Here is a 19,543-nt window from a genome sequence, read left to right on the forward strand (position 1 = left end):
AAACCCAGAACTACCAACCCCACCCAGCTGACACCCCAGACAGGCTAAAGTAAACCCAGAACTGCCAACCCCACCCAGCTGACACCCCAGACAGGCTAAAGTAAACCCGGGACTGACACCATAACATCACACCTTACACAGATTTGATAGTTTATTACAGTTTATTTGAAATAAACAGCAACTGAAAATATGTTCAATTAAAAACCGATACATTTCCCAGCTAAAGGGCCTACACAGTAAGCAAAGAAAACCGTCCTACGTCACCATCTGTCCGTCCGTGCGCCAAACTACACCACAGGGTAGTTAGAGGCTTCGTCACCATGGTCAGTGTGTGGTGTCAGTCACTCCAACCCTTCTTGCAGATCTGGAGTGTATGAGTAAGTATCAGTGGTGGAGCTGCCACCATACAGATCTGGGACCAGCTGTGTGTGTCGATGGTGCCAGTGAGTGTCTAGTTTAGGAAGACCTTCGGTGCATCCTCAGCCTGTCCTGTGTGTGTGTGTGTGTAGCAGGTCCAGCTTTAGGACAGCACGGCGTGGGTGGTTCGGACACCCACCAGATTGTCTGCGCTGAGGGACCTCCTTATGGTCACCTTGCCCAGATCCTTGTATCTGTCCTCACACAGTCTGGAGATAGCCTGGGAACACAACACTTAGTAAATACATGATAGTAGGGGAGTAGGGGCTGGGGTTGTTTCTGAACAGGACCAAGTCAACCAGGACAACCATTAAACTCCTCTTGCCAAGTAGCAGTGTTTTCATTCCTGCTGTTCTAGAAGCTCTCCTTACCTCCAGTTTAGTGGCTCGCTGGTTGTCAAGTGGCTCCAGGGGGAAGTTGAGGTTGTTGTCGTCGGCCAGGGAGCGCAGGTCAAAGTAGTACTTGGCGTAGACGCTGGCCGGCACGTTGATGTTGAACTGAAGCAGCTCCAGGAAGTGCCTCTCCATCTCATTCCTGTGAGAGGTAGAGAGAGAGAGGTAGAGAGAGGTAGAGAGAGAGATACAGGTAGAGAGAGGGGTACAGGTAGAGAGAGGTAGAGGTAGAGAGAGAGATACAGGTAGAGAGAGGGGTAGAGCGTAAATCTCAGCAGTCTTATCCTCCATACTCTCCCAGCCTCCTATTCAAAACGTCAGAGGGAAGTGAGTTCTCGGGGAGAGGACTGAGGACGCAAGGAATCGAGGGAAGACTTTTGAGATGTACCTGGCCAGCAAGTCAAAATCAAAATCTAATTTTATTGATTTACATAAGATGAGTTTTGACCCACATGGCAACATTCCAATTTAACAATGCGCCTCATAATATTGAGATATATATTTTTATTCACAGTTCACTCTTGGGTGAGCCAAAACAATAAATTCCTGCACACTTCTATGGAGACCTTTGTCAGCGGCATCAATCTATTATATTGTATTAATATAGTCCTTTGAACAAGGATGTGCCACACAAAGCCCAGTGGTAAGAAGGGGGGGCCTTATGCCACTCCAGGGGCTCAGGAGACCCACAGCCTGAATCCTAAAACAACCCTGACACCCCTCAAATTCAACTGGACCTCCAAGCCACTTCACACTGCTTTTTTAGATGATTCTCTCTAAATCAGGGACTGAGACACCTGGGACACCAGATGGGTGCAATTAATGATCAGATAGAACAGAATATCAGCAGGCTCCGAGACCTCGTGGGGTCAGAGTTGAATAACCCTGCCCTAAGCACTTAGATATGAGAGGATTGGAGAGCTGTAAGGATGATGGTAGTTGTCCCTCTTGCTTACACCTATCCAACCCTCAGATCTAATGCCTAAAGGTTGGGGTGACTTGAAGGTGAGCAGTCAGGGGGACAGGTGAGTGGACAGGACAGAGGGACACTGACATGTCCTCCACGGTGATGTCCTTGAGGATCTGGCAGTAGTCTACGTTCCACACGGCCTGGTCGTCCCACACCTTGGACGCCAGCAGGATGGCTCCCAGTACGATACGCTTCCAGTTGCAGGGACAGATGTCCATCTCAGCGTAGGTCAGCAGACGCTCCAGGTACACCTTGGGGAAGAATGGACACAGTAAATGAGACAGTCAGCAGGACACTGCTGGACACACAGTAACACCGTTACCAGGGCCAGGTGTTCAGCAGGACACTGCTGGACACACAGTAACACCGTTACCAGGGCCAGGTGTTCAGCAGGAGACAATAGATTATTATGCAGAACAAGCATCTCTTTTACTCACGTCAGCTCTCAACACGCCACAACATTTAACTACTAAACATGCCCAAAGTGAAACTCCCTGTGATAGGGCAACAGACTGGTAGGGCAACAGACTGGTGGCATACGTACCAGGGTGACGATGGCATACGTACCAGGGTGACGATGGCACACTCAGCAGTCAGCTGGGCCGAGCTGAAGAGCGTGCGGACAAAACGGTAGATGAGCTTGTGTTCAGGGTCCACGCTGTAGTAGTCTTCTGGAACCTTCTCTCTCTGAGGAAGAGGAGGCCTGGCCAGTCAGTCTGACAGGAGGTTTGGTGTTCACACACACACAGACATACAGTATCTTCTTCCACCTACTCACCGTTAATGGATGGATCTTCTCATCGAAAATGTCCAGAGAACGGTTTGAATCCCTGAGGGAAAAGAAAAAGACTGAAAACTACTGCTACAAGCCCACACACACACAGAGAAAGTCCACTCCCATAATATGTTACTATGTCACCACACCTTCATTACCATGTTACCATGTCACACAAATCAACACACCTTCATTACCATGATACCATGTCATGACAAATCAACACACCTTCATTACCATGATACCATGTCATGACAAATCAACACACCTTCATTACCATGATACCATGTCATGACAAATCATCACCACAAAACCCCTCCATTTACCTCACCACGTCTATATCATTTTCCTCACCGTTTTCCTCATGAGATGAACGACCGATAGAACCTACCTGTTTTTTATGTGATAGTATATCGCCAACGTGACACTGGAACAGAGAGAGACAAGACAGTGAGTCCTTACAATGACCGCCTCTTTTCTGCTCTGCCGTGTGTGTGGAGGTAAGGAGGTCTCACCATTTGACTGTACTCTTCAGGTTGGGCAGGCTGACCGTGCTATCGTCAAGGAATATTGTGGAGCAGGAGCTGTACTTTTTAGATAACCCAGGAGACGTCTAGGAAAAGGGAGTAGTTGTTAGTCCATGGAACAGGGAAAAACATAGCATCACTTCCTGACATCTCTGCATTAGTATCAGTGGATGTCCATGGGTAGCCATAGTAACACTCGACTGGACAGATTTACTCACGTGATGATTACTCAAGTAGTTACTTCTCCTTTTCTCCCGCACTGGAGGGGAAACAAGTCAGACAAATCTTAGGTCAGGTAGTTCCCTGAACGTGTTGAACAACTATCTGACTGTGACCATTAGACTCTCCTGTTGTCCAGACCAGATCTAGGACGTGATCTGCATGGCACAACGTTGTGGGACGTTCAGATAAAGAAATATATTACGTAGAACAAGCGTGCCCATCTGACATGTAGATTAAGAAATCATGTCAACTCTATTCATGACATTTCTATCTGCACCATTCCATGATAACCAGAGGATACAGCCATGAGAAGTAGAAGATCCTCATGCCACTTGTGGCAACATGCTGCACGGAGCCTTTACTGTGCACTGCCACTTTAAGAGCGCATCAACAGTCAGGAAGGGGGAGATAAAGATAGCTCTTCCGGCGCTCTGTGGAGAGCTCTCGGTTGGCGCGGCAGTTTGACACTGTGTGCAACTCTGCAGAAGTCTTGTTCATTTTTCAGCTTTACTTTGTAAAGTGTTGAAGTGGAACACCGGTGTGGGCTCTCTAGGTGGGGGGTGGAACGCCAGTGTGAGCTCTCTAGGTGGGGGGTGGAACGCCGGTGTGAGCTCTCTAGGTGGGGGGTGGAACGCCGGTGTGAGCTCTCTAGGTGGGGGGTGGAACGCCGGTGTGGGCTCTCTAGGTGGGGGGTGGAACGCCGGTGTGGGCTCTCTAGGTGGGGGGTGGAACGCCGGTGTGGGCTCTCTAGGTGGGGGGTGGAACGCCGGTGTGAGCTCTCTAGGTGGGGGGTGGAACGCCGGTGTGGGCGCTCTAGGTGGGGGGTGGAACGCCGGTGTGGGCGCTCTAGGTGGGGGGTGGAACGCCGGTGTGGGCGCTCTAGGTGGGGGGTGGAATGCCGGCGTGAGCTCTCTAGGTGGGGGGTGGAACGCCGGTGTGAGCTCTCTAGGTGGGGGGTGGAACGCCGGTGTGAGCTCTCTAAGTGGGGGGTGTATCTTTTGGGAGCGCTCCTGTCACTGATCACATGGAGTGGTAGCAACATTGTTGCGAAGCTTTGACAAACAAACCAACCATCAGGTGTATCCGACGGACAATCTGTGCAACAGCCAAGACCCCCTCCTCTCTGTGCTCTACACTGCAGCACTCCTCTTCTCCCCAATGCAGTCCCTTTGATGTTCAGTGGCACTGGACTACTACTGACCTGCCAGACATGTTTGGGTTGACATTGTAGTTAAAGGGAGGTTGTTGTTTGAACTGTATTGATTTGGTGTGGAACTATTGACATTTGGCCAAGAAGAGTAGAACACCCCCCCCCCCCCTCACTGGGAGGTAATACCGAATACTTCAAATTCTCTAAGGGTTATGAGTGGGTTCTTTCTTGTCAATTGTTTCTATGAAGTTGCCTTTTAAATTGCTCTGCCATTATTATTGTAGGTGGTATTTTTGGTTGGGTCACCGCTGTGCAGTGACATGTGTTTTATAGGGTGTCTTATCCTTTCTACTTGCCATCTGACCAACAGTCTTCAGTCTAGACAGTCTCTTCTGCTGATGTGCGTTTCTGGTAGCAGAACCATCTATCCTATTATTTGCCTTTCAGCAGGGTTAATACCTGCCTGCCTGGCACCAGAACTAAAATGATTTTATTTACCCATTTAACAATACCGCTACACACTTACCATCAGTCTGAGACTTGTTGAGGAAGATTGTGCTGGCTCTGGCATTATCGGATGGGTTGGACTCCTGCGCCAATTCTGGAAGAAACAAGAAATGCACACCTATTTTATCACCAACACCACAAGAAATACACACCTATTTTATCACCAACACCACAAGAAATACACACCTATTTTATCACCAACACCACAAGAAATACACACCTATTTTATCACCAACACCACAAGAAATGCACACCTATTTTATCACCAACACCACAAGAAATGCACACGTATCCCAACTATATGCAACATGTGTATCTGAAAACAGAGTGAGATACAGTATACTACTGACTGATTACAGATCATTACTCCTGGGGGTGCACCTTGTGACTTGACATGACACTCACTATACTCTGGGAAAGGGGGATACCTAGTCAGTTTGCCAACTGTATGTATTCAACTGAAATGTGTCTTCCGCATTTCACTCAGCCCATCTGAATCAGAGAGGTGCGGGGTTAACCACTAAACTACCTGGCTATAGCTGAAGCAAAAGCAATGCTAGATACTCTGCAGGCTATAGCTGAAGCAAAAGCAATGCTAGATACTCTGCAGGCTATAGCTGAAGCAAAAGCAATGCTAGATACTCTGCAGGCTATAGCTGAAGCAAAAGGGGGGGGGGGGGGGGGGGCATATGACAGATTTTTACCTTGTCAGCTCGGGGATTCGATCCAGCAACCATTTGGTTACTGGCCCAACGCTCTAACCACTAAACTACCTGGCTATAGCTGAAGCAAAAGCAATGCTAGATACTCTGCAGGCTATAGCTGAAGCAAAAGCAATGCTAGATACTCTGCAGGCTATAGCTGAAGCAAAATCAATGCTAGATACTCTGCAGGATATCTTGGAATAGCTGAACCAATATGACTGAACAATCAATAGTGCAACAGGTCATAAACTGATGTGTGATGTGTGCGTTAACAGCAAACAATATCTTCCTTTCCCCTTTCATGCATGTCTTGGCTGTTCAGAGAGGCGTGACCATGACGTATACCCTCCACTCCAGCTTATCCGAAAAGTACACCTACCATCCGGGACCTCTCTATCGCTGATGTGCTGCAGATAGGTGCCCGTGTCCTCGCTTACGTCGTCGCCAGTGGTGGTTATTGGGTAGTCGTCGAGCTCGACTGCTCTCCTTGCAAGTTTTGGACTCCCGCCGGGGGACATGCAGCATGACACTGTAGCCCCCATGATTAAACAATTTGCTAAAGTCCTACTACTGACTACACCCCAGATATCTGAAAGAACCGTCCACTCGTCTATAACATCAGACAGAACCACTGTCAGTGATGTCTGGTCTCAAAATGACACATTCAATTTTAAATACATGAGTAGCAGCCACATATCGGGGTTCATATCTACAACACACAATTCAAACTGAACAGTTGAATCCCTATATTTTTCAGGGCGTGTGCGCAAAGGCATGGCGAGTAGCGCATTGATACGTCGGCCAGATACAGGCTTGACCACTAAACTAAACCAAAGGCTGGCAACGCTAGGACACCGGTTTAACCGTTAATGGCAACACGTTATACTCGGTTTTAAAAAGCCTAGCTGAAGCTGCTAGACAGCTGATACGTTAAAAAACATAAATCTGGTCTTCATAAACCAGACGTAGTTTGCTAGCTAGCCCTAGACCCGGCTAACGCTAATCCAGGCGTCAGCTAACTGGCTATTTATGCCGGTCCACTTGATCTAGCTATTCTTGCGATGCATTACAGTCAGAGAATATTCCGAATTCCTTCGTCTCAGCAAATGTTCTAGGTATGGTCGTTCACCGTACACAGAAATGTATAATGCTCAGATTTGAGACGACTAGCTAGCCTGCTAACAGCTGATTCCCACTCCAGCCAAAGCCAACTAGGAAGGAACGCCCTCAAGAACGGCCCATTTTGACGCACGTCAATTACCATTGGCTGTTTACCAAGATTAATAATTGTTATTTGACAGAGATTGGTGAACATTGTCATTTGACAAGTGTCAGCTCTACGATTTTATTATCGCGAGAATATAGATTTGTCCACTTCCTCATAAGAAATCGTTCAGCGAGGTATGAATTTAAAGCTTACTAAAAATTACATATATTACATTTCCATGGTCGTCTTTTGACTATGGCGCTTGTACCATATGATGGGAATTATTTGCCCGTGCTCTCAAAATTACATCATTCGTCTGCAGAGTTCCATTTTGCTGACCACAATGTCAGACTAACCCAGGACTGGAATAAACTCGGAGTAGCTGCTGTCGTCTGGGATGCAGTGAGTGACCATCGTTGGCGTACGACTGTACATACTTTGCAGCATATTTTAAATCTTTTTTTTATTCAAATATGAACTATTCAATCATCTGTTGAATTACGGTTCGTCTTCTTGAGTGTGACAAAGATGTAGCCAACTATGGTACGATTGATTCTGCCACAATTTAACGATACTGTTCTCTCCTTACATCTATGTTTTCCTTTCTCTGTCAGGCGGTAGTGATGTGTATGTACCTGGAGCTGGGGCAGGTCGAGCTGACAGGGAAGGTTGCCATCGAGCTGGGGGCAGGCACTGGACTGGTGGGCATCGTGGCAGCTCTTCTAGGTAAGAACTCACAGGGGAGACTTGCACTACAGGGCCAAACCAAGCTGAAGTGGGTTGGCCTGATTGCTATATAGTTGAGCTGATGTGGGCTGGCCTGACTACTATATAGTTGAGCTGATGTGGGCTGGCCTGACTACTATATAGTTGAGCTGATGTGGGCTGGCCTGATTACTATATAGTTGCGCTGATGTGGGCTGGCCTGACTACTATATAGTTGAGCTGATGTGGGCTGGCCTGACTACTATATAGTTGAGCTGATGTGGGCTGGCCTGACTACTATATAGTTGAGCTGATGTGGGCTGGCCTGACTACTATATAGTTGAGCTGATGTGGGCTGGCCTGACTACTATATAGTTGAGCTGATGTGGGCTGGCCTGACTACTATATAGTTGAGCTGATGTGGGCTGGTCTGATTACTATATAGTTGAGCTGATGTGGGCTGGTCTGATTACTATATAGTTGAGCTGATGTGGGCTGGCCTGACTACTATATAGTTGAGCTGATGTGGGCTGGTCTGATTACTATATAGTTGAGCTGATGTGGGCTGGCCTGACTACTATATAGTTGAGCTGATGTAGGCTGGCCTGACTACTATATAGTTGAGCTGATGTGGGCTGGCCTGACTACTATATAGTTGAGCTGATGTGGGCTGGCCTGACCTGACTACTATACAGTTGAGCTGAAACCATTCTGGAAAGGACAATGTGAAAATAAACCATCAGAGCCAGAACTGTTTGGGTTGGCCCTATAGTGTGGATCAGGCTCAACTGTTAGAACTACTAATTGTTAGTCACATTTTTACATGTGCTAACCGTGCAAGCCTTCTGTCCAAAGGTGCCAAAAAAGTGACCATCACAGACCGTGAGCCTGCCTTGGGCTTCCTTGCAGCCAATGTGAAAGAGAACATTCCCCCGGATCAGCTAGGAGCAGTGGAGGTCTCAGAACTGACCTGGGGCCAGGGATTGGAGCGCTATCCCAAAGGAGGCTTTGACATAGTGCTGGGAGCAGACATTGTTTACCTGGAAGACACATTTCCATCATTACTGCAAACGATGGAGCACCTCAGCTCAGAGATTAGTGTAGTGCTACTGGCCTGCAAGATCCGCTACGAGCGAGACACTAACTTCCTGAGCATGCTGAAGCAGCGCTTCACAGTACACAAGGTGCACTATGACAAGGAAAGAGACATTCACATCTACAAGGCTGTGAAGCTTCCAGCAAGGAGAGATCTGTAGGAACCAGTGACTGATGGGGGATGTGAATCACAGTGGATGGATCAATGTGCTGTCAATCATTGATGGTTCAGGGAGCTACTACTCATGAATGGACAGTCAGTGAGATGGGTTCATGGAGGATGGTTTTGTTTCATGCAGGGTTGTGTCCAGTAGGGAGAAAATATGGAGCTACAACCCAGCTACTGTGGGGGATTGTAAATTGCCTTCATTTCATTCATCCCTTTTTGATAAAAATGGATTTGAAAACAAATGAAGACATCTGAAAAATAATACCAGAAACACATTTATTAACAGCTGCCAAAAACAAATAGTAGAATCTGTAATATAATTGTTTAGCTTTTTTCATACAAGTGAATGCTGACATTAAGAAATACAACGTTTACAAAATATGAACAGAAATGGCAAGTGTTTTAAAAATAAGATGCATATGTTATTTATGACAGATGGCTACGTAAAAACAAAATAATACAATATGGCATTCCGTTATCCAATCAAACAGAAGACCGGGTTCAGGAAGCAAATGTTATGGAACATTGCCGATAGAAATATAGTTGACACGAATCCTTATTTTACATGTCAGAAAGGCATGTCTGTTCTACAAAACAGTTCTAGCTGAACATTTTTATCTGTTCCACATTGTTGTGAGCTGCTGAACGCACCCCTGGTGTAATCCCACGTTTGTTGATGAGTTGTCAGTCTAAATGTCAGCGATGGATCCCAAAATCGAGGTCTACGTCATCACTGCAGATCCAAGCAAACTATCCCTTTTAACTAACTACATGATAGAAAATGCTTCTTCCCTTGTTCTATCAGAAGTGTTTGAGGCACAACAGATGAAAAAGTGAGATTGTGGGGCTAATCCTAACTTTCACTCTACAATCCCATTGATGTCAATGCATGATTAAGTTAAGTGGAAGTTAGGATATCCTCCAATATGATTATGCCTTATGCTTGTTCAGGCCATGGAGAAACAAACAAGGAGACTCAAACACACAACACTGCCTCAGACATCGTATACATTACATGAATGCCTAAAAGCACACTATACAACACCCATAGTCTACCCTTCAGTCATATTTCACAACTCCTCCTGTCAGCTGTGTGGTAGCTCAGTTTACATTAGCACAACTCTTTAAAAAGGTACTCAGCGAAATGAATTTCCCCCCCCGAGCAGCACCGGAGATATTGAGATGAGTGAGATGCAACACTTTGCCATCACACAGTATCGCTTCACGTTGTAGTGGTAGCCACTGCACCAAAACAGCGGAGAAGTTGAGCCTCGCGCTTCAACACTCTTAGTTGTGGAAATTGACCCACTATGCTGTTTACATTCTGCATCTACGTCATGTCGCTGAGGTTACCTTATAATGCCTGTTAGTTGTTGCAGACAATCCATCTCCTACCCCAAAACACCCGACTTAGCAATGCTGAATAACAAAAGTTGGCAAGCAGAAAAATTCAATACATGATAACCCAACTCAAGCTCAAAGATAATACATTTCATCTGACAGTGGTTGGGATCTACAGTCCACATAAAGTGTTAGTAAGTAACAGAAGAGTTAAAGCAATCATCAGCCTAAATACTGAATAGTGTAGCACTCAAAAAGATGACAATTTTTCCAAAATCATTTTCAACGTGAGTTGCCAGGTGACGGTCCAAACTCAATAGTTGTATAGGGTAGTTCATGGTGGGCAGAGGGGTCCTAGTCCTCCACGGCTGGTGTTTTCCTGGTATCTGACATCTTGAGACTGGGGACTACTGGTTAGTTAGCAGCAGTGGTGTCGTGGATAGACACGATACCTACCACTGTAAGATTCCACTAGGGGCTCCATTCTATTGGTGGAGAAACAGTGTGCTCCACCTCATCCTTTTAGGGGTACTCATGATGGAAAGTACTCATCATCCTTTTAAGGGGTACTTATGAGGCCATCCTTTTTAGGGGTACCTATGAGGCCATCCTTTTTAGGGGTACCTATGAGGCCATCCTTTTTAGGGGTACTCATGAGGCCATCCTTTTTAGGGGTACTCATGAGGCCATCCTTGTTAGGGGTACTCATGAGGTCATCCTTTTTAGGGGTACTCATGAGGTCATCCTTTTTAGGGGTACTCATGAGGTCATCCTTTTTAGGGGTACTCATGGCATCCTTTTAAAGGGATACTTGTGAAAAAGTGGAGAAATTGTGTTCTTGTTCTTTTTTCTCTTTCTGTAGGTCTTCTAGACTGGTAGAGCTTTTTAAAAAGAACAGGATAAATGGGGGAGGGTGGTGCCAGATGCATGGCTCTGTGGTGAGTCTCTGTAAATGGGGGAGGGTGGTGCCAGATGCATGGCTCTGTGGTGAGTCTCTGTACATGGGGGAGGGGGGACACTACTCTGATTTGTGGCAGTACAAGTCTTTAAGTGACTTCAGTTCCTCGATGAGGGTTTTGTTTTGGTTCTCCAGAACGGCCACACGGTTCTCCAGACACTTGACGTACTCCTTCTTCTTCCGGCGACACTCCCGGGCCGCCTCCCTGTCTCACACACACACACACACACACACACACACACACACACACACACACACACACACACACACACACGTATGGACAGTCAGTACAGTATGTCCACCTCAGCAAATCTTAACACGATCGTCATGTTTTCCATTAACATTACCTCAGCTTCATTGTGTAGGAAATAGGAGTTCCATATCAACAACATGCTAAATGTACACCTACATTATAGGATGTAGTCTACCATTTCACCCAACAGCCTTCATGAAAGTGATTAACACAACCCTAGTTAACAGTATCTATACCCTCTACTCCACCTACCTGTTCTTCATCAGTCTGACCTCCCTCTTACGGGTGACGACAACCTCTGGGCCTTCCTGGCCAGACAAGGCGGGAGAGGAGGCCATCACCATCCCAGGAGTCATGCTGCTGGTGTTGGCCGTACGGATCTGGTAGGTCTGCACTTCTCCAGAGGCAGCTGGGAAACAGAAGGGATCGTAGCATTACGTGTTGGTGTTTACGTCAAGAAATTGTGGGCATACAGGAGCTGTTTGTGTTGTTGTGTGACTGCATATGCAGGAAAACGGTTCTGTTTAGAACAACTGACGGGCACCCAGTAAGAACTAAAACTTGATTGAGGCTGGGGCCTCCCATGGTCCAAGAGGTTCTCACCTTGCATTACCACCTGGTTGCTGGGCACCAGGATTTGCTGTCCATCGGAGGTCTGGGCATACTGCAGGATGGTGGTGCCCTGCTGGGCGCCCGCCGCGTTGGTCATGGTCAGGGTCTGCATCCCCTGCATGCCATCTGTACCGTTATTGGCCAGTTGGATGGCGCCGCCCTGGGTGATGGCAACTGCAGAGGGGGGAGGGGTTAATGGATGATCGTCAGGTTAGGAACATTACTACGGTCTGCTCGGTCATGTTCAGCAAGGCAAACCATAGCGAAACGGAAAATTAACATTGTCATTATTGGACATGTTCAGGTAGAACCTTCCCGTTTCATTCAAACATTTCTCCCTACTGAACATGACCCTATTTCCACCATAGTCATTGACCATACACTACTCATCAAATATAAAGTAAGAAAGCCAACTAAGCTTGTCCAAACCAGAACAAGCAGGCACTCTTCACATATGGCCATGATGAAACTGGAGTATGGGTGAAGTTGTCTCTAGATGCTGATCTTGGGTCAGTTAAGCATTTTCCCATGTAGAGGGGATTGGTGGAGGGAAAGCTGATCCTAGATCTGTACCTACAGGACCCCCCCAGAGCGATAAAACTGAGGATTGAATAGGTAGGGGTTACGTACTGTACTGGCCGCTGGCCGTCTGATAGATGGGGCATGATGTGGGCATGGCAACGGTGGTGATGGCTGGGGTCGAGTCGTCCTCCGATTTCTCCTCCTCGATCGGCGGGACCGCCGACACGTCAGACGACAGGTCGTTCAGGATCTTCCTGCAGGGATAACAAACAATCCCAATCAATGTCTCGGACTCTCAGTCAACAATGTGTCATCAGATTTCATTCACAGCCCAATCAGATCCAAAATGGCACCCAATCTGCATTTAAATTTTTTTTTATAATCCCAATTTGGCAACACTGAGTCAACATGACAGTCATGTTGCCAGATTGGGATTTTTTCCTGCCACCCTGAGGCTGAGACAGTGGCCCTGTGGAGGAGCGGTACCTGTAGGAAGGACGTCTGGACAGAATCTCCCTCCTCTTCTGAGAGTCTGTCACACTGTCCACCGACTCCTGGGAGTCCTGGGAATCCTCTGCAACTGTTGAAATCTGACAGGGTCAAACACAAGAGTTGCAGTTTATAGGGCGTCCAATCAAAAACACTTTTTTTGACCAATGGGTAAAATAATATAATCCATTGGAAAGATTTGACCCTTGTAGGATGGTCAGAATTAGGGTGATTAAATCAATCGAGGCCAGAGAGAAAAAAAGTGGCAAAAAATCTGGAAAATCACTTTGCCGTTGAACTGATCTTTCTTCTAGAATCCAAAGGACATGAAACAGAGGTAAGATGGATATCCACTTTTCATATTCATTCAAAATTCCTGTCATTTCCCCAAGATACCTCACAAAAACAAGCATAGCTCTGAAATGTCAGAGCAATAAGCATATACCCCAATGTGTTTATTTTAACCAAAGCCTTTTACATTTATTTCAGCTCGTCTCATGCTAATTTAGTTTTTTTGCGACCCACGGAAACAACTTTGACCACAAAACGTAAAATTCTCAAAAGTCATCACAGGAAACTTGCACTGCTGCTTATTATCAGATGTATTAGGGTATGAAATCCAACCTTTTAGATATGTTAATGAGAAAGACCCAACTGAACCATTCAGAACATGAAGAATCATACTTGTCTTGGTAAAATGGGTTTTATAACAGTCTAATAAAAAGCATAGCTGGCACACACCCAGAGAAAATGATTTTGTGTGGAGTTGCTGACTAACGGCAAATAAACTATAAGCTATGTAAATAGAGAGTCAGACACTAATATATATATATATATAAGAAACTCCCAGTAATTCATTTTACAGGGATATAACATTAAGTGAAATTTCATCACCAAAGCACATTGACACCCTGCAGTTTATTGGAAATGCAGTAATACCTACACAACATCCAATAATGTTCCATTGATCTGTTATATTACTGTATGTGACCCACACCAACCCTCAAATAGCTGCCATCTGAGAGATTCTCTGCTATAGATTAGATCAGTTCATTAGTCACATGCACAGGGTCACACATGTAATTGAAGGTTACAGTGAAATTCTTAAAGCTCCAACAGTACAGGTCAAATATAGACCTGTTGCTGCCTACTACCAAGGCCTATTGCATGTACCTTACTATGTATATCACAATAGACTACTGTAATGGAGGGAGGAATGGGGCTCACCTGAACAGTCTGTACTTGAGGCGACTGGATGACCGAGGGCTGGGCGGCCTGGATGACCCCGTGGACCTGAACCGTCTGACCGTTGGGTAGCTGCACCAGGGTGACTGTGGGGCCGCTGGAGGAGACCTGTCCTGCTGCCATAGACACCTGCAGCAGAGACGCAGATTTAGAAACGGCTTATGAGTGTGGGCTATACATGCTCGTTCCAGGGCCCGGTTTCCCAAAAGCATCTTAAGGCCAAGTCCATTTGAGCACAACAGGATCCTATGGCTCTAACGATGGACTTAACCTTAAGATGCTTCTGGGAAACTGGTCCATCATTTTAACCTTTATTTAACTAGGCAAGTCATTAAGAACAAATTCTTATTTACAATGACGGCCTACCCCAGCCAAACCCTAACCCGGACGACGCTGGGCCAATTGTGCGCCGCCCTATGGTACTCCCAATCATGTCCGGTTGTGATACAGCCTGGAATCGAATCTGGGTCTGTAGCGACGCCTCTAGCACTGAGATGCAATGCCTTAGACCACTGCGCCACTCGGGAGCCCAAAATCCACATAATGGTTACAATCAAAGACCATGAATAGAAGTGATTGATTATTCTTCATGTCAGTGAACAGTTCTGCTCTTCTACAAAACATATTTATTTATGAACATTCTACAATGTTGTGCCCTGCTGAATGCAGCCCACATATGGAGGCTCCCTACACGCATAGGCTGCATCTACGCAGGCAGCCCAATTCTGAGCTTTCTTTTGACCAATCATATCAGCTCTAAAAAGATATGACGTGATTGGTCAAGACAAATTGGTGGGGAAAACATCAGAATTGGGCTGCCAGTGTAAACGCAACCATACAGACTCATACATGTACACCAAAAGTAGGGCCTCGTAAAGAATTTCCACCAGAGGATCAATAAAGTTGAATTTGATTCAAGTGTCTGGCAATGTTGATGAGGATACTGTACCTGGGCCAGTGTGATCTGCTGGGCCTCAGACTCAGAAACAGCTGTGTCACCACCCTGCTGTGTATCGGCTCCCGCTTCCATGGTCATTTAGTTGGCTGGAATGGCGGGTGGAGAACTCTGGAGAGCCTGAGCCACAAAATGTAAAATATTGGTATGGGGGTGGATTTAATTCAAGGCTCTCCAACCCTGTTTCTGGAGAGATAAAGTTGTGTAGGTTCACGCCAATCCTGTTCCTGGAGATCCCATCCTGTAGGGTTTCGCTCCAACCCCAGTTGTAACTAACCTGATTCAGCTTATCAACCAGCTAACTATTAGAATCAGGTGCATTGGATTACAGTTGGAGCTAAAAACCTACAGGATGGTAGCTCCCCAGGAAGAAGGTTGGTGTGAAACCCTACAGGATGGTAGCTCTCCAGGAAGAAGGTTGGTGTGAAACCCTACAGGATGGTAGCTCTCCAGGAAGAAGGTTGGTGTGAAACCCTACAGGATGGTAGCTCTCCAGGAAGGGTGGTGTGAAACCCTACAGAACGGTAGCTCTCCAGGAAGAAGGTTGGTGTGAAACCCTACAGGATGGTAGCTCCCCAGGAACATGGTTGGAGAGCACTGATTAAGTGATGGTATGCGCTGACTGTGATGTTTCAGGTCGTGGCCTTTGTGCCTCTGTCTATTCATACCAGACCAGGTTTGTTTAAGTGATTGTAGGCTACACCAGACATGCAGTATTACGTGTGACTATCTGAAAGTATGGGAGATACTATTCCAAATCATAAGTAACGTTCCTAAGGTAAAAATGTGTTGCTCAATGTTTATCTAATAAGTTCCAACATTGCATGAACGTAATGATTTTATGACAACACTAGTTAAGTGTATTTTCAATTTACAGTATAATATGCAGTACATCATTTCCTAACACGATACCCTGTTATTGCCGCCCTTTTCCAAGTAGTTAGCTAGCAAAGTATATAGCATTGTTAGCTACAAAGAAAACAGTAGCTAGCTGACACTTGCCTAGCTATACTAATATAAGACAAAAAAAGAAAAATTCAACCAAATGGTACGAAATGTATCCATGTTCATATTGTTGCTCGTTATATTAAATATGTGGTAGCTAGCTAATATCGACAACCTGGCTAACTAGCTATAGCTGCTAGCTAACTAACGTAAATATACAAATGTGTCCCATGCGGTAAAAATCAAGAGTTTTAGCTTAATCAATTCATTTGCATATGGTTCATTTAACGTTGGCTAGCTATGACACTTTAATTTGTCTTTATCTAAGTTTGCTAATGTAGTATGCTTATCCAAGACAACCACGCTGTGTTTGCAGACGGACTATCTTGCAAGCTAACGTTAGCTAGTTCTTTGGGAGGGAAATGTCTGTAGCTAAGCCAAATATTATTGGGCTGGGCTATCATATACCGCTAGTTAGCTTAGCAAGTTAGGCATTCGAACCTACATGTTTTTTTTGTGATTGCCAGCTGGCTATGTAGCTAGATGGCCAAACTAGGTCTGTTAGCCAACATGCTGATGCTATTAATTACTGTGGTTGCAATCTTTACTCGAGGACTCAAGCCTCACTCCCATTTTTCCAGTACCATTCTCACATAGCTGGCTGGCTAGCTTTGTAGACTGACTCAACATCGTGTGGCTCTGCAACACCGCCGCCATGATCTCTTTGTTAGATTTGGAGCGATTTCTCCAACACACCAGGGCTTTCTTCTATCCCCCTCTCCGCATCGGATGCTTACCCGACACAGACTCGCTTCGTCACTCCCGGGTCCTCCGAGCTCCACTTTTATTCAGACCGACACGTAAGAGACCGCGTCAGGCTACACCTCTGTCGCGTCACCGAGATGAACAACAACACGGAGAACGAGGGAGACGACGAAAATCAGTTCTATCGACAGGGCTCGAATTCGAACGGAAAATGACGAAATCCACACGAAGAATACCGACAATGACGAACATTGGCGGAAGTGTACGAAATGTAGGCCTAAATAAAATTGCGCATGTGCAACATGTGTTAGTCGAGAACATGAACAGCTGTCAATCAAAGACGTCTTATAAAACAGAAACTAGAACATCTTTGTTATATATTAGGAAGCATGAGCAGTATGCTAAAAACAGTATTGTATTGCCAGTAGAACTGATTCTAGAATCTTAAATAGACTATTTTGTACATAATTGTCACTAGTGATAAATCAAGAGGTATATTCCAAATGTTCCCAAACCAATTTGCTCATGGGCTAGATATATTTTAATATCATTGTGAGGGATATATTTTTGTGAGGCTGTTGGAAATTATTAAATGAAACCAAAGACTGTGCTTTGCCATATGATTCCAAAGGAAGGGGAACCAGCTTCTTAGCCCAGATGGGTGCGAGATTTCCCTAAAAACGTACCACTTCTTTTTATTTCTTTATATTTTTTTATTTAACCAGGTAGGCCAGTTGAGAACAAGTTCTCATTTACAACTGCGACCTGGCCAAGATAAAGCAAAGCAGTACAACACAAACAACAACAGAGTTACACATGGAGTAAACAAAAATACAGTCAATAATACAATAGAAAAAGTCTATATGCAGTGTGTGCAAATCAGGTAGGATAATGGAGGTAAGGCAATAAATAGGCCATAGTGGCGAAATAATTACAATATAGCAATTAAAAGCTGGGGTGATAGATGTGCAGAAGATGAATGTGCAAGTAGAGATACTGCGGTGCAAAGGAGCAAAATAAATAACAGTATGGGGATGAGGTAGTTGGATGGGCTATTTACAGATGGTCTATGTACAGGTGCAGTGATCTGTGAGCTGCTCTGACAGCTGGTGCTTAAAGGTAGTGAGGGAGATATGAGTCTCCAGCTTCAGTGATTTTTGCAGTTCATTCCAGTCAGTGGCAGCAGAGAACGGGAAGGAAAGGCAACCAAACGAGGAATTGGCTTTGGAGGTGACCAGTGAAATATACCTGCTGGAGCGCGTGCTACGGGTGGGTGCGGCTATGGTGACCAGTGAGCTGAGATAAGGTGGGGCTTTACCTATCAAAGACTTATAGATGACCTGGAGCCAGTGGGTTTGGCGACGGATATGAAGTGAGGGCCAGCCAACGAGAGCATACCGGTCGCAGTGGTGGGTAGTATATTGGGCTTTGGTGACAAAACGGATGGCACTGTGATAGACTGCATCCAATTGCTGAGTAGAGTGTTGGAGGCTATTTTGTAAATGATTTCGCCGAAGTCAAGGATCGGTGGGATAGTCTGTTTTACGAGGGTATGTTTTGCAGCATGAGTGAAGGATGCTTTGTTGCAAAATAGGAAGCCGATTCTAGATTCAATTTTGGATTGGAGATGCTTAATGTGAGTCTGGAAGGAGAGTTTACAGTCTAATTAGACAGCTAGGTATTTGTAGTTGTCCACATATTCTAAGTCAGAACCATCCAGAGTATTGATGCTGGACGGGCGGGCAGGTGTAGGCAGCGATCGGTTGAAGAGCATGCATTTAGTTTTACTTGCATTTAAGAGCAGTTGGAGGCCACAGAAGGAGAGTTGTATGGCATTGAAGCTCGTGTGGAGGTTAGTTAACAGTGTCCAAAGAAGGGCCAGGGGTATACAGAATGGTGTCATCTGCTTATAGGTGGATCAGAGAATCACCAGTGCCTTTTATCGATGGCGGTTCTGATATCGTTTAGGACCTTGAGCGTGGCTGAGGTGCACCCATGACCAGCTCGGAAACCAGATTGCATAGTGGAGAAGGTACGGTGGGATTCGAAATGGTCGGTGATCTGTTTGTTAACTTGGCTTTCGAAGACCTTAGAAAGGCAGGGTATGATAGATATAGGTCTGTAGCAATTTGGGTCTAGAGTGTCTCCCCCTTTTGAAGAGGGGATCTCTCTTTGGGGATCTCAGACGATACGAAAGAGAGGTTGAACAGGCTAGTAATAGGGGTTGCAACAATTTTGGCAGATAATTCTAGAAAGAAAGGGTGCAGATTGTCTAGCCCGGATGATTTGTAGGGGTCCAGATGAACATTGGCTATCTGGATTTTGGTGAAGGAGAAATGGCGGAGGCTTGGGCAAGGTGCTGTGGGGGGTGCAGGGCTGTTGACCGGGGTAGGGGTAGCCAGGTGCAAAGCATGGCCAGCTGTAGAAAAATTGTTATTGAAATTCTCAATTATTGTGGATTTTTGGTGGTGACAGTGTTTCCTAGCTTCAGTGCAGTGGACAGCTGAGAGGAGGTGATTTTATCCTCCATGGACTTTAGTGTCCCAGAACTTTTTGGAGTTTTTGCTACAGGATGCAAATTTCTGTTTGACAAAGCTAACCTTTCCTTTCCTAACTGC

At 45.7% G+C, this 19,543-nt stretch overlaps 3 protein-coding genes across 6 annotated transcripts; 1 reads left to right on the plus strand and 2 right to left on the minus strand.

The window, feature by feature from the left end:
• Nucleotides 1-138: 138 nt before the first annotated feature.
• Nucleotides 139-6,917, minus strand: LOC116352746 (cyclin-Y-like protein 1). Its single transcript, XM_031813308.1, has 10 exons — nucleotides 6,044-6,917; nucleotides 4,980-5,054; nucleotides 3,300-3,340; nucleotides 3,070-3,167; nucleotides 2,946-2,981; nucleotides 2,558-2,609; nucleotides 2,347-2,466; nucleotides 1,864-2,030; nucleotides 789-951; nucleotides 139-637 (listed from the first exon to the last, which is right to left on the minus strand). Exons 1-10 carry the CDS (start codon nucleotides 6,204-6,206, stop codon nucleotides 521-523), a joined length of 1,032 nt encoding a protein of 343 aa, XP_031669168.1. The 5' UTR covers nucleotides 6,207-6,917; the 3' UTR covers nucleotides 139-520.
• Nucleotides 6,918-7,020: 103 nt separating this feature from the next.
• LOC109885173 (protein N-lysine methyltransferase METTL21A-like) lies at nucleotides 7,021-9,221 on the plus strand. 2 transcript variants are annotated; one of them, XM_031813309.1, is made up of 3 exons: nucleotides 7,021-7,300; nucleotides 7,486-7,597; nucleotides 8,432-9,221. In XM_031813309.1, the coding sequence occupies exons 1-3, from the start codon at nucleotides 7,127-7,129 to the stop codon at nucleotides 8,830-8,832; spliced, it is 687 nt and encodes a 228-aa protein (XP_031669169.1). In that variant the 5' UTR covers nucleotides 7,021-7,126; the 3' UTR covers nucleotides 8,833-9,221. The 2 variants fall into 2 exon arrangements, with proteins under 2 accessions (XP_031669169.1, XP_031669170.1); XM_031813310.1 differs by having other exon boundaries at nucleotides 7,022-7,273.
• On the minus strand, nucleotides 9,103-17,133 carry LOC109885170 (cyclic AMP-responsive element-binding protein 1). Of its 3 annotated transcripts, none has more exons than XM_020477029.2 (8): nucleotides 16,958-17,133; nucleotides 15,210-15,335; nucleotides 14,243-14,389; nucleotides 13,013-13,116; nucleotides 12,635-12,780; nucleotides 11,996-12,178; nucleotides 11,645-11,801; nucleotides 9,103-11,344 (listed from the first exon to the last, which is right to left on the minus strand). In XM_020477029.2, exons 2-8 carry the CDS (start codon nucleotides 15,294-15,296, stop codon nucleotides 11,200-11,202), a joined length of 969 nt encoding a protein of 322 aa, XP_020332618.2. In that variant the 5' UTR covers nucleotides 15,297-15,335; nucleotides 16,958-17,133; the 3' UTR covers nucleotides 9,103-11,199. The 3 variants fall into 3 exon arrangements, with proteins under 3 accessions (XP_020332618.2, XP_020332620.2, XP_020332619.2); XM_020477031.2 differs by having other exon boundaries at nucleotides 16,814-17,130; XM_020477030.2 differs by having other exon boundaries at nucleotides 16,805-17,129.
• Nucleotides 17,134-19,543: the final 2,410 nt, after the last annotated feature.

Source organism: Oncorhynchus kisutch, unplaced genomic scaffold (assembly GCF_002021735.2).
Source record: "Oncorhynchus kisutch isolate 150728-3 unplaced genomic scaffold, Okis_V2 Okis05a-Okis16b_hom, whole genome shotgun sequence".
Lineage (NCBI taxonomy): Eukaryota > Metazoa > Chordata > Actinopteri > Salmoniformes > Salmonidae > Oncorhynchus > Oncorhynchus kisutch.

Bases quoted from the DNA above. Each gene is read 5' to 3' on its own strand.
- LOC116352746 (XM_031813308.1), bottom strand. From the start codon at position 6,206: ATGGGGGCTACAGTGTCATGCTGCATGTCCCCCGGCGGGAGTCCAAAA. The intron at 3,168-3,299 runs GTGAGTAAATCT...CCCTTTTCCTAG, and splicing joins ACTACTTGAGTAATCATCAC to ACGTCTCCTGGGTTATCTAA. The intron at 2,982-3,069 runs GTGAGACCTCCT...TCTCTGTTCCAG, and splicing joins CTGAAGAGTACAGTCAAATG to TGTCACGTTGGCGATATACT.
- LOC109885170 (XM_020477029.2), bottom strand. From the start codon at position 15,296: ATGACCATGGAAGCGGGAGCCGATACACAGCAGGGTGGTGACACAGCT. The intron at 14,390-15,209 runs GTACAGTATCCT...TCTCTGCTGCAG, and splicing joins AGCAGATCACACTGGCCCAG to GTGTCTATGGCAGCAGGACA. The intron at 11,802-11,995 runs GTGAGAACCTCT...TCTGTTTCCCAG, and splicing joins CAACCAGGTGGTAATGCAAG to CTGCCTCTGGAGAAGTGCAG.
- LOC109885173 (XM_031813309.1), top strand. From the start codon at position 7,127: ATGGCGCTTGTACCATATGATGGGAATTATTTGCCCGTGCTCTCAAAA. The intron at 7,301-7,485 runs GTACATACTTTG...TTTCTCTGTCAG, and splicing joins ACCATCGTTGGCGTACGACT to GCGGTAGTGATGTGTATGTA. The intron at 7,598-8,431 runs GTAAGAACTCAC...TTCTGTCCAAAG, and splicing joins CATCGTGGCAGCTCTTCTAG to GTGCCAAAAAAGTGACCATC.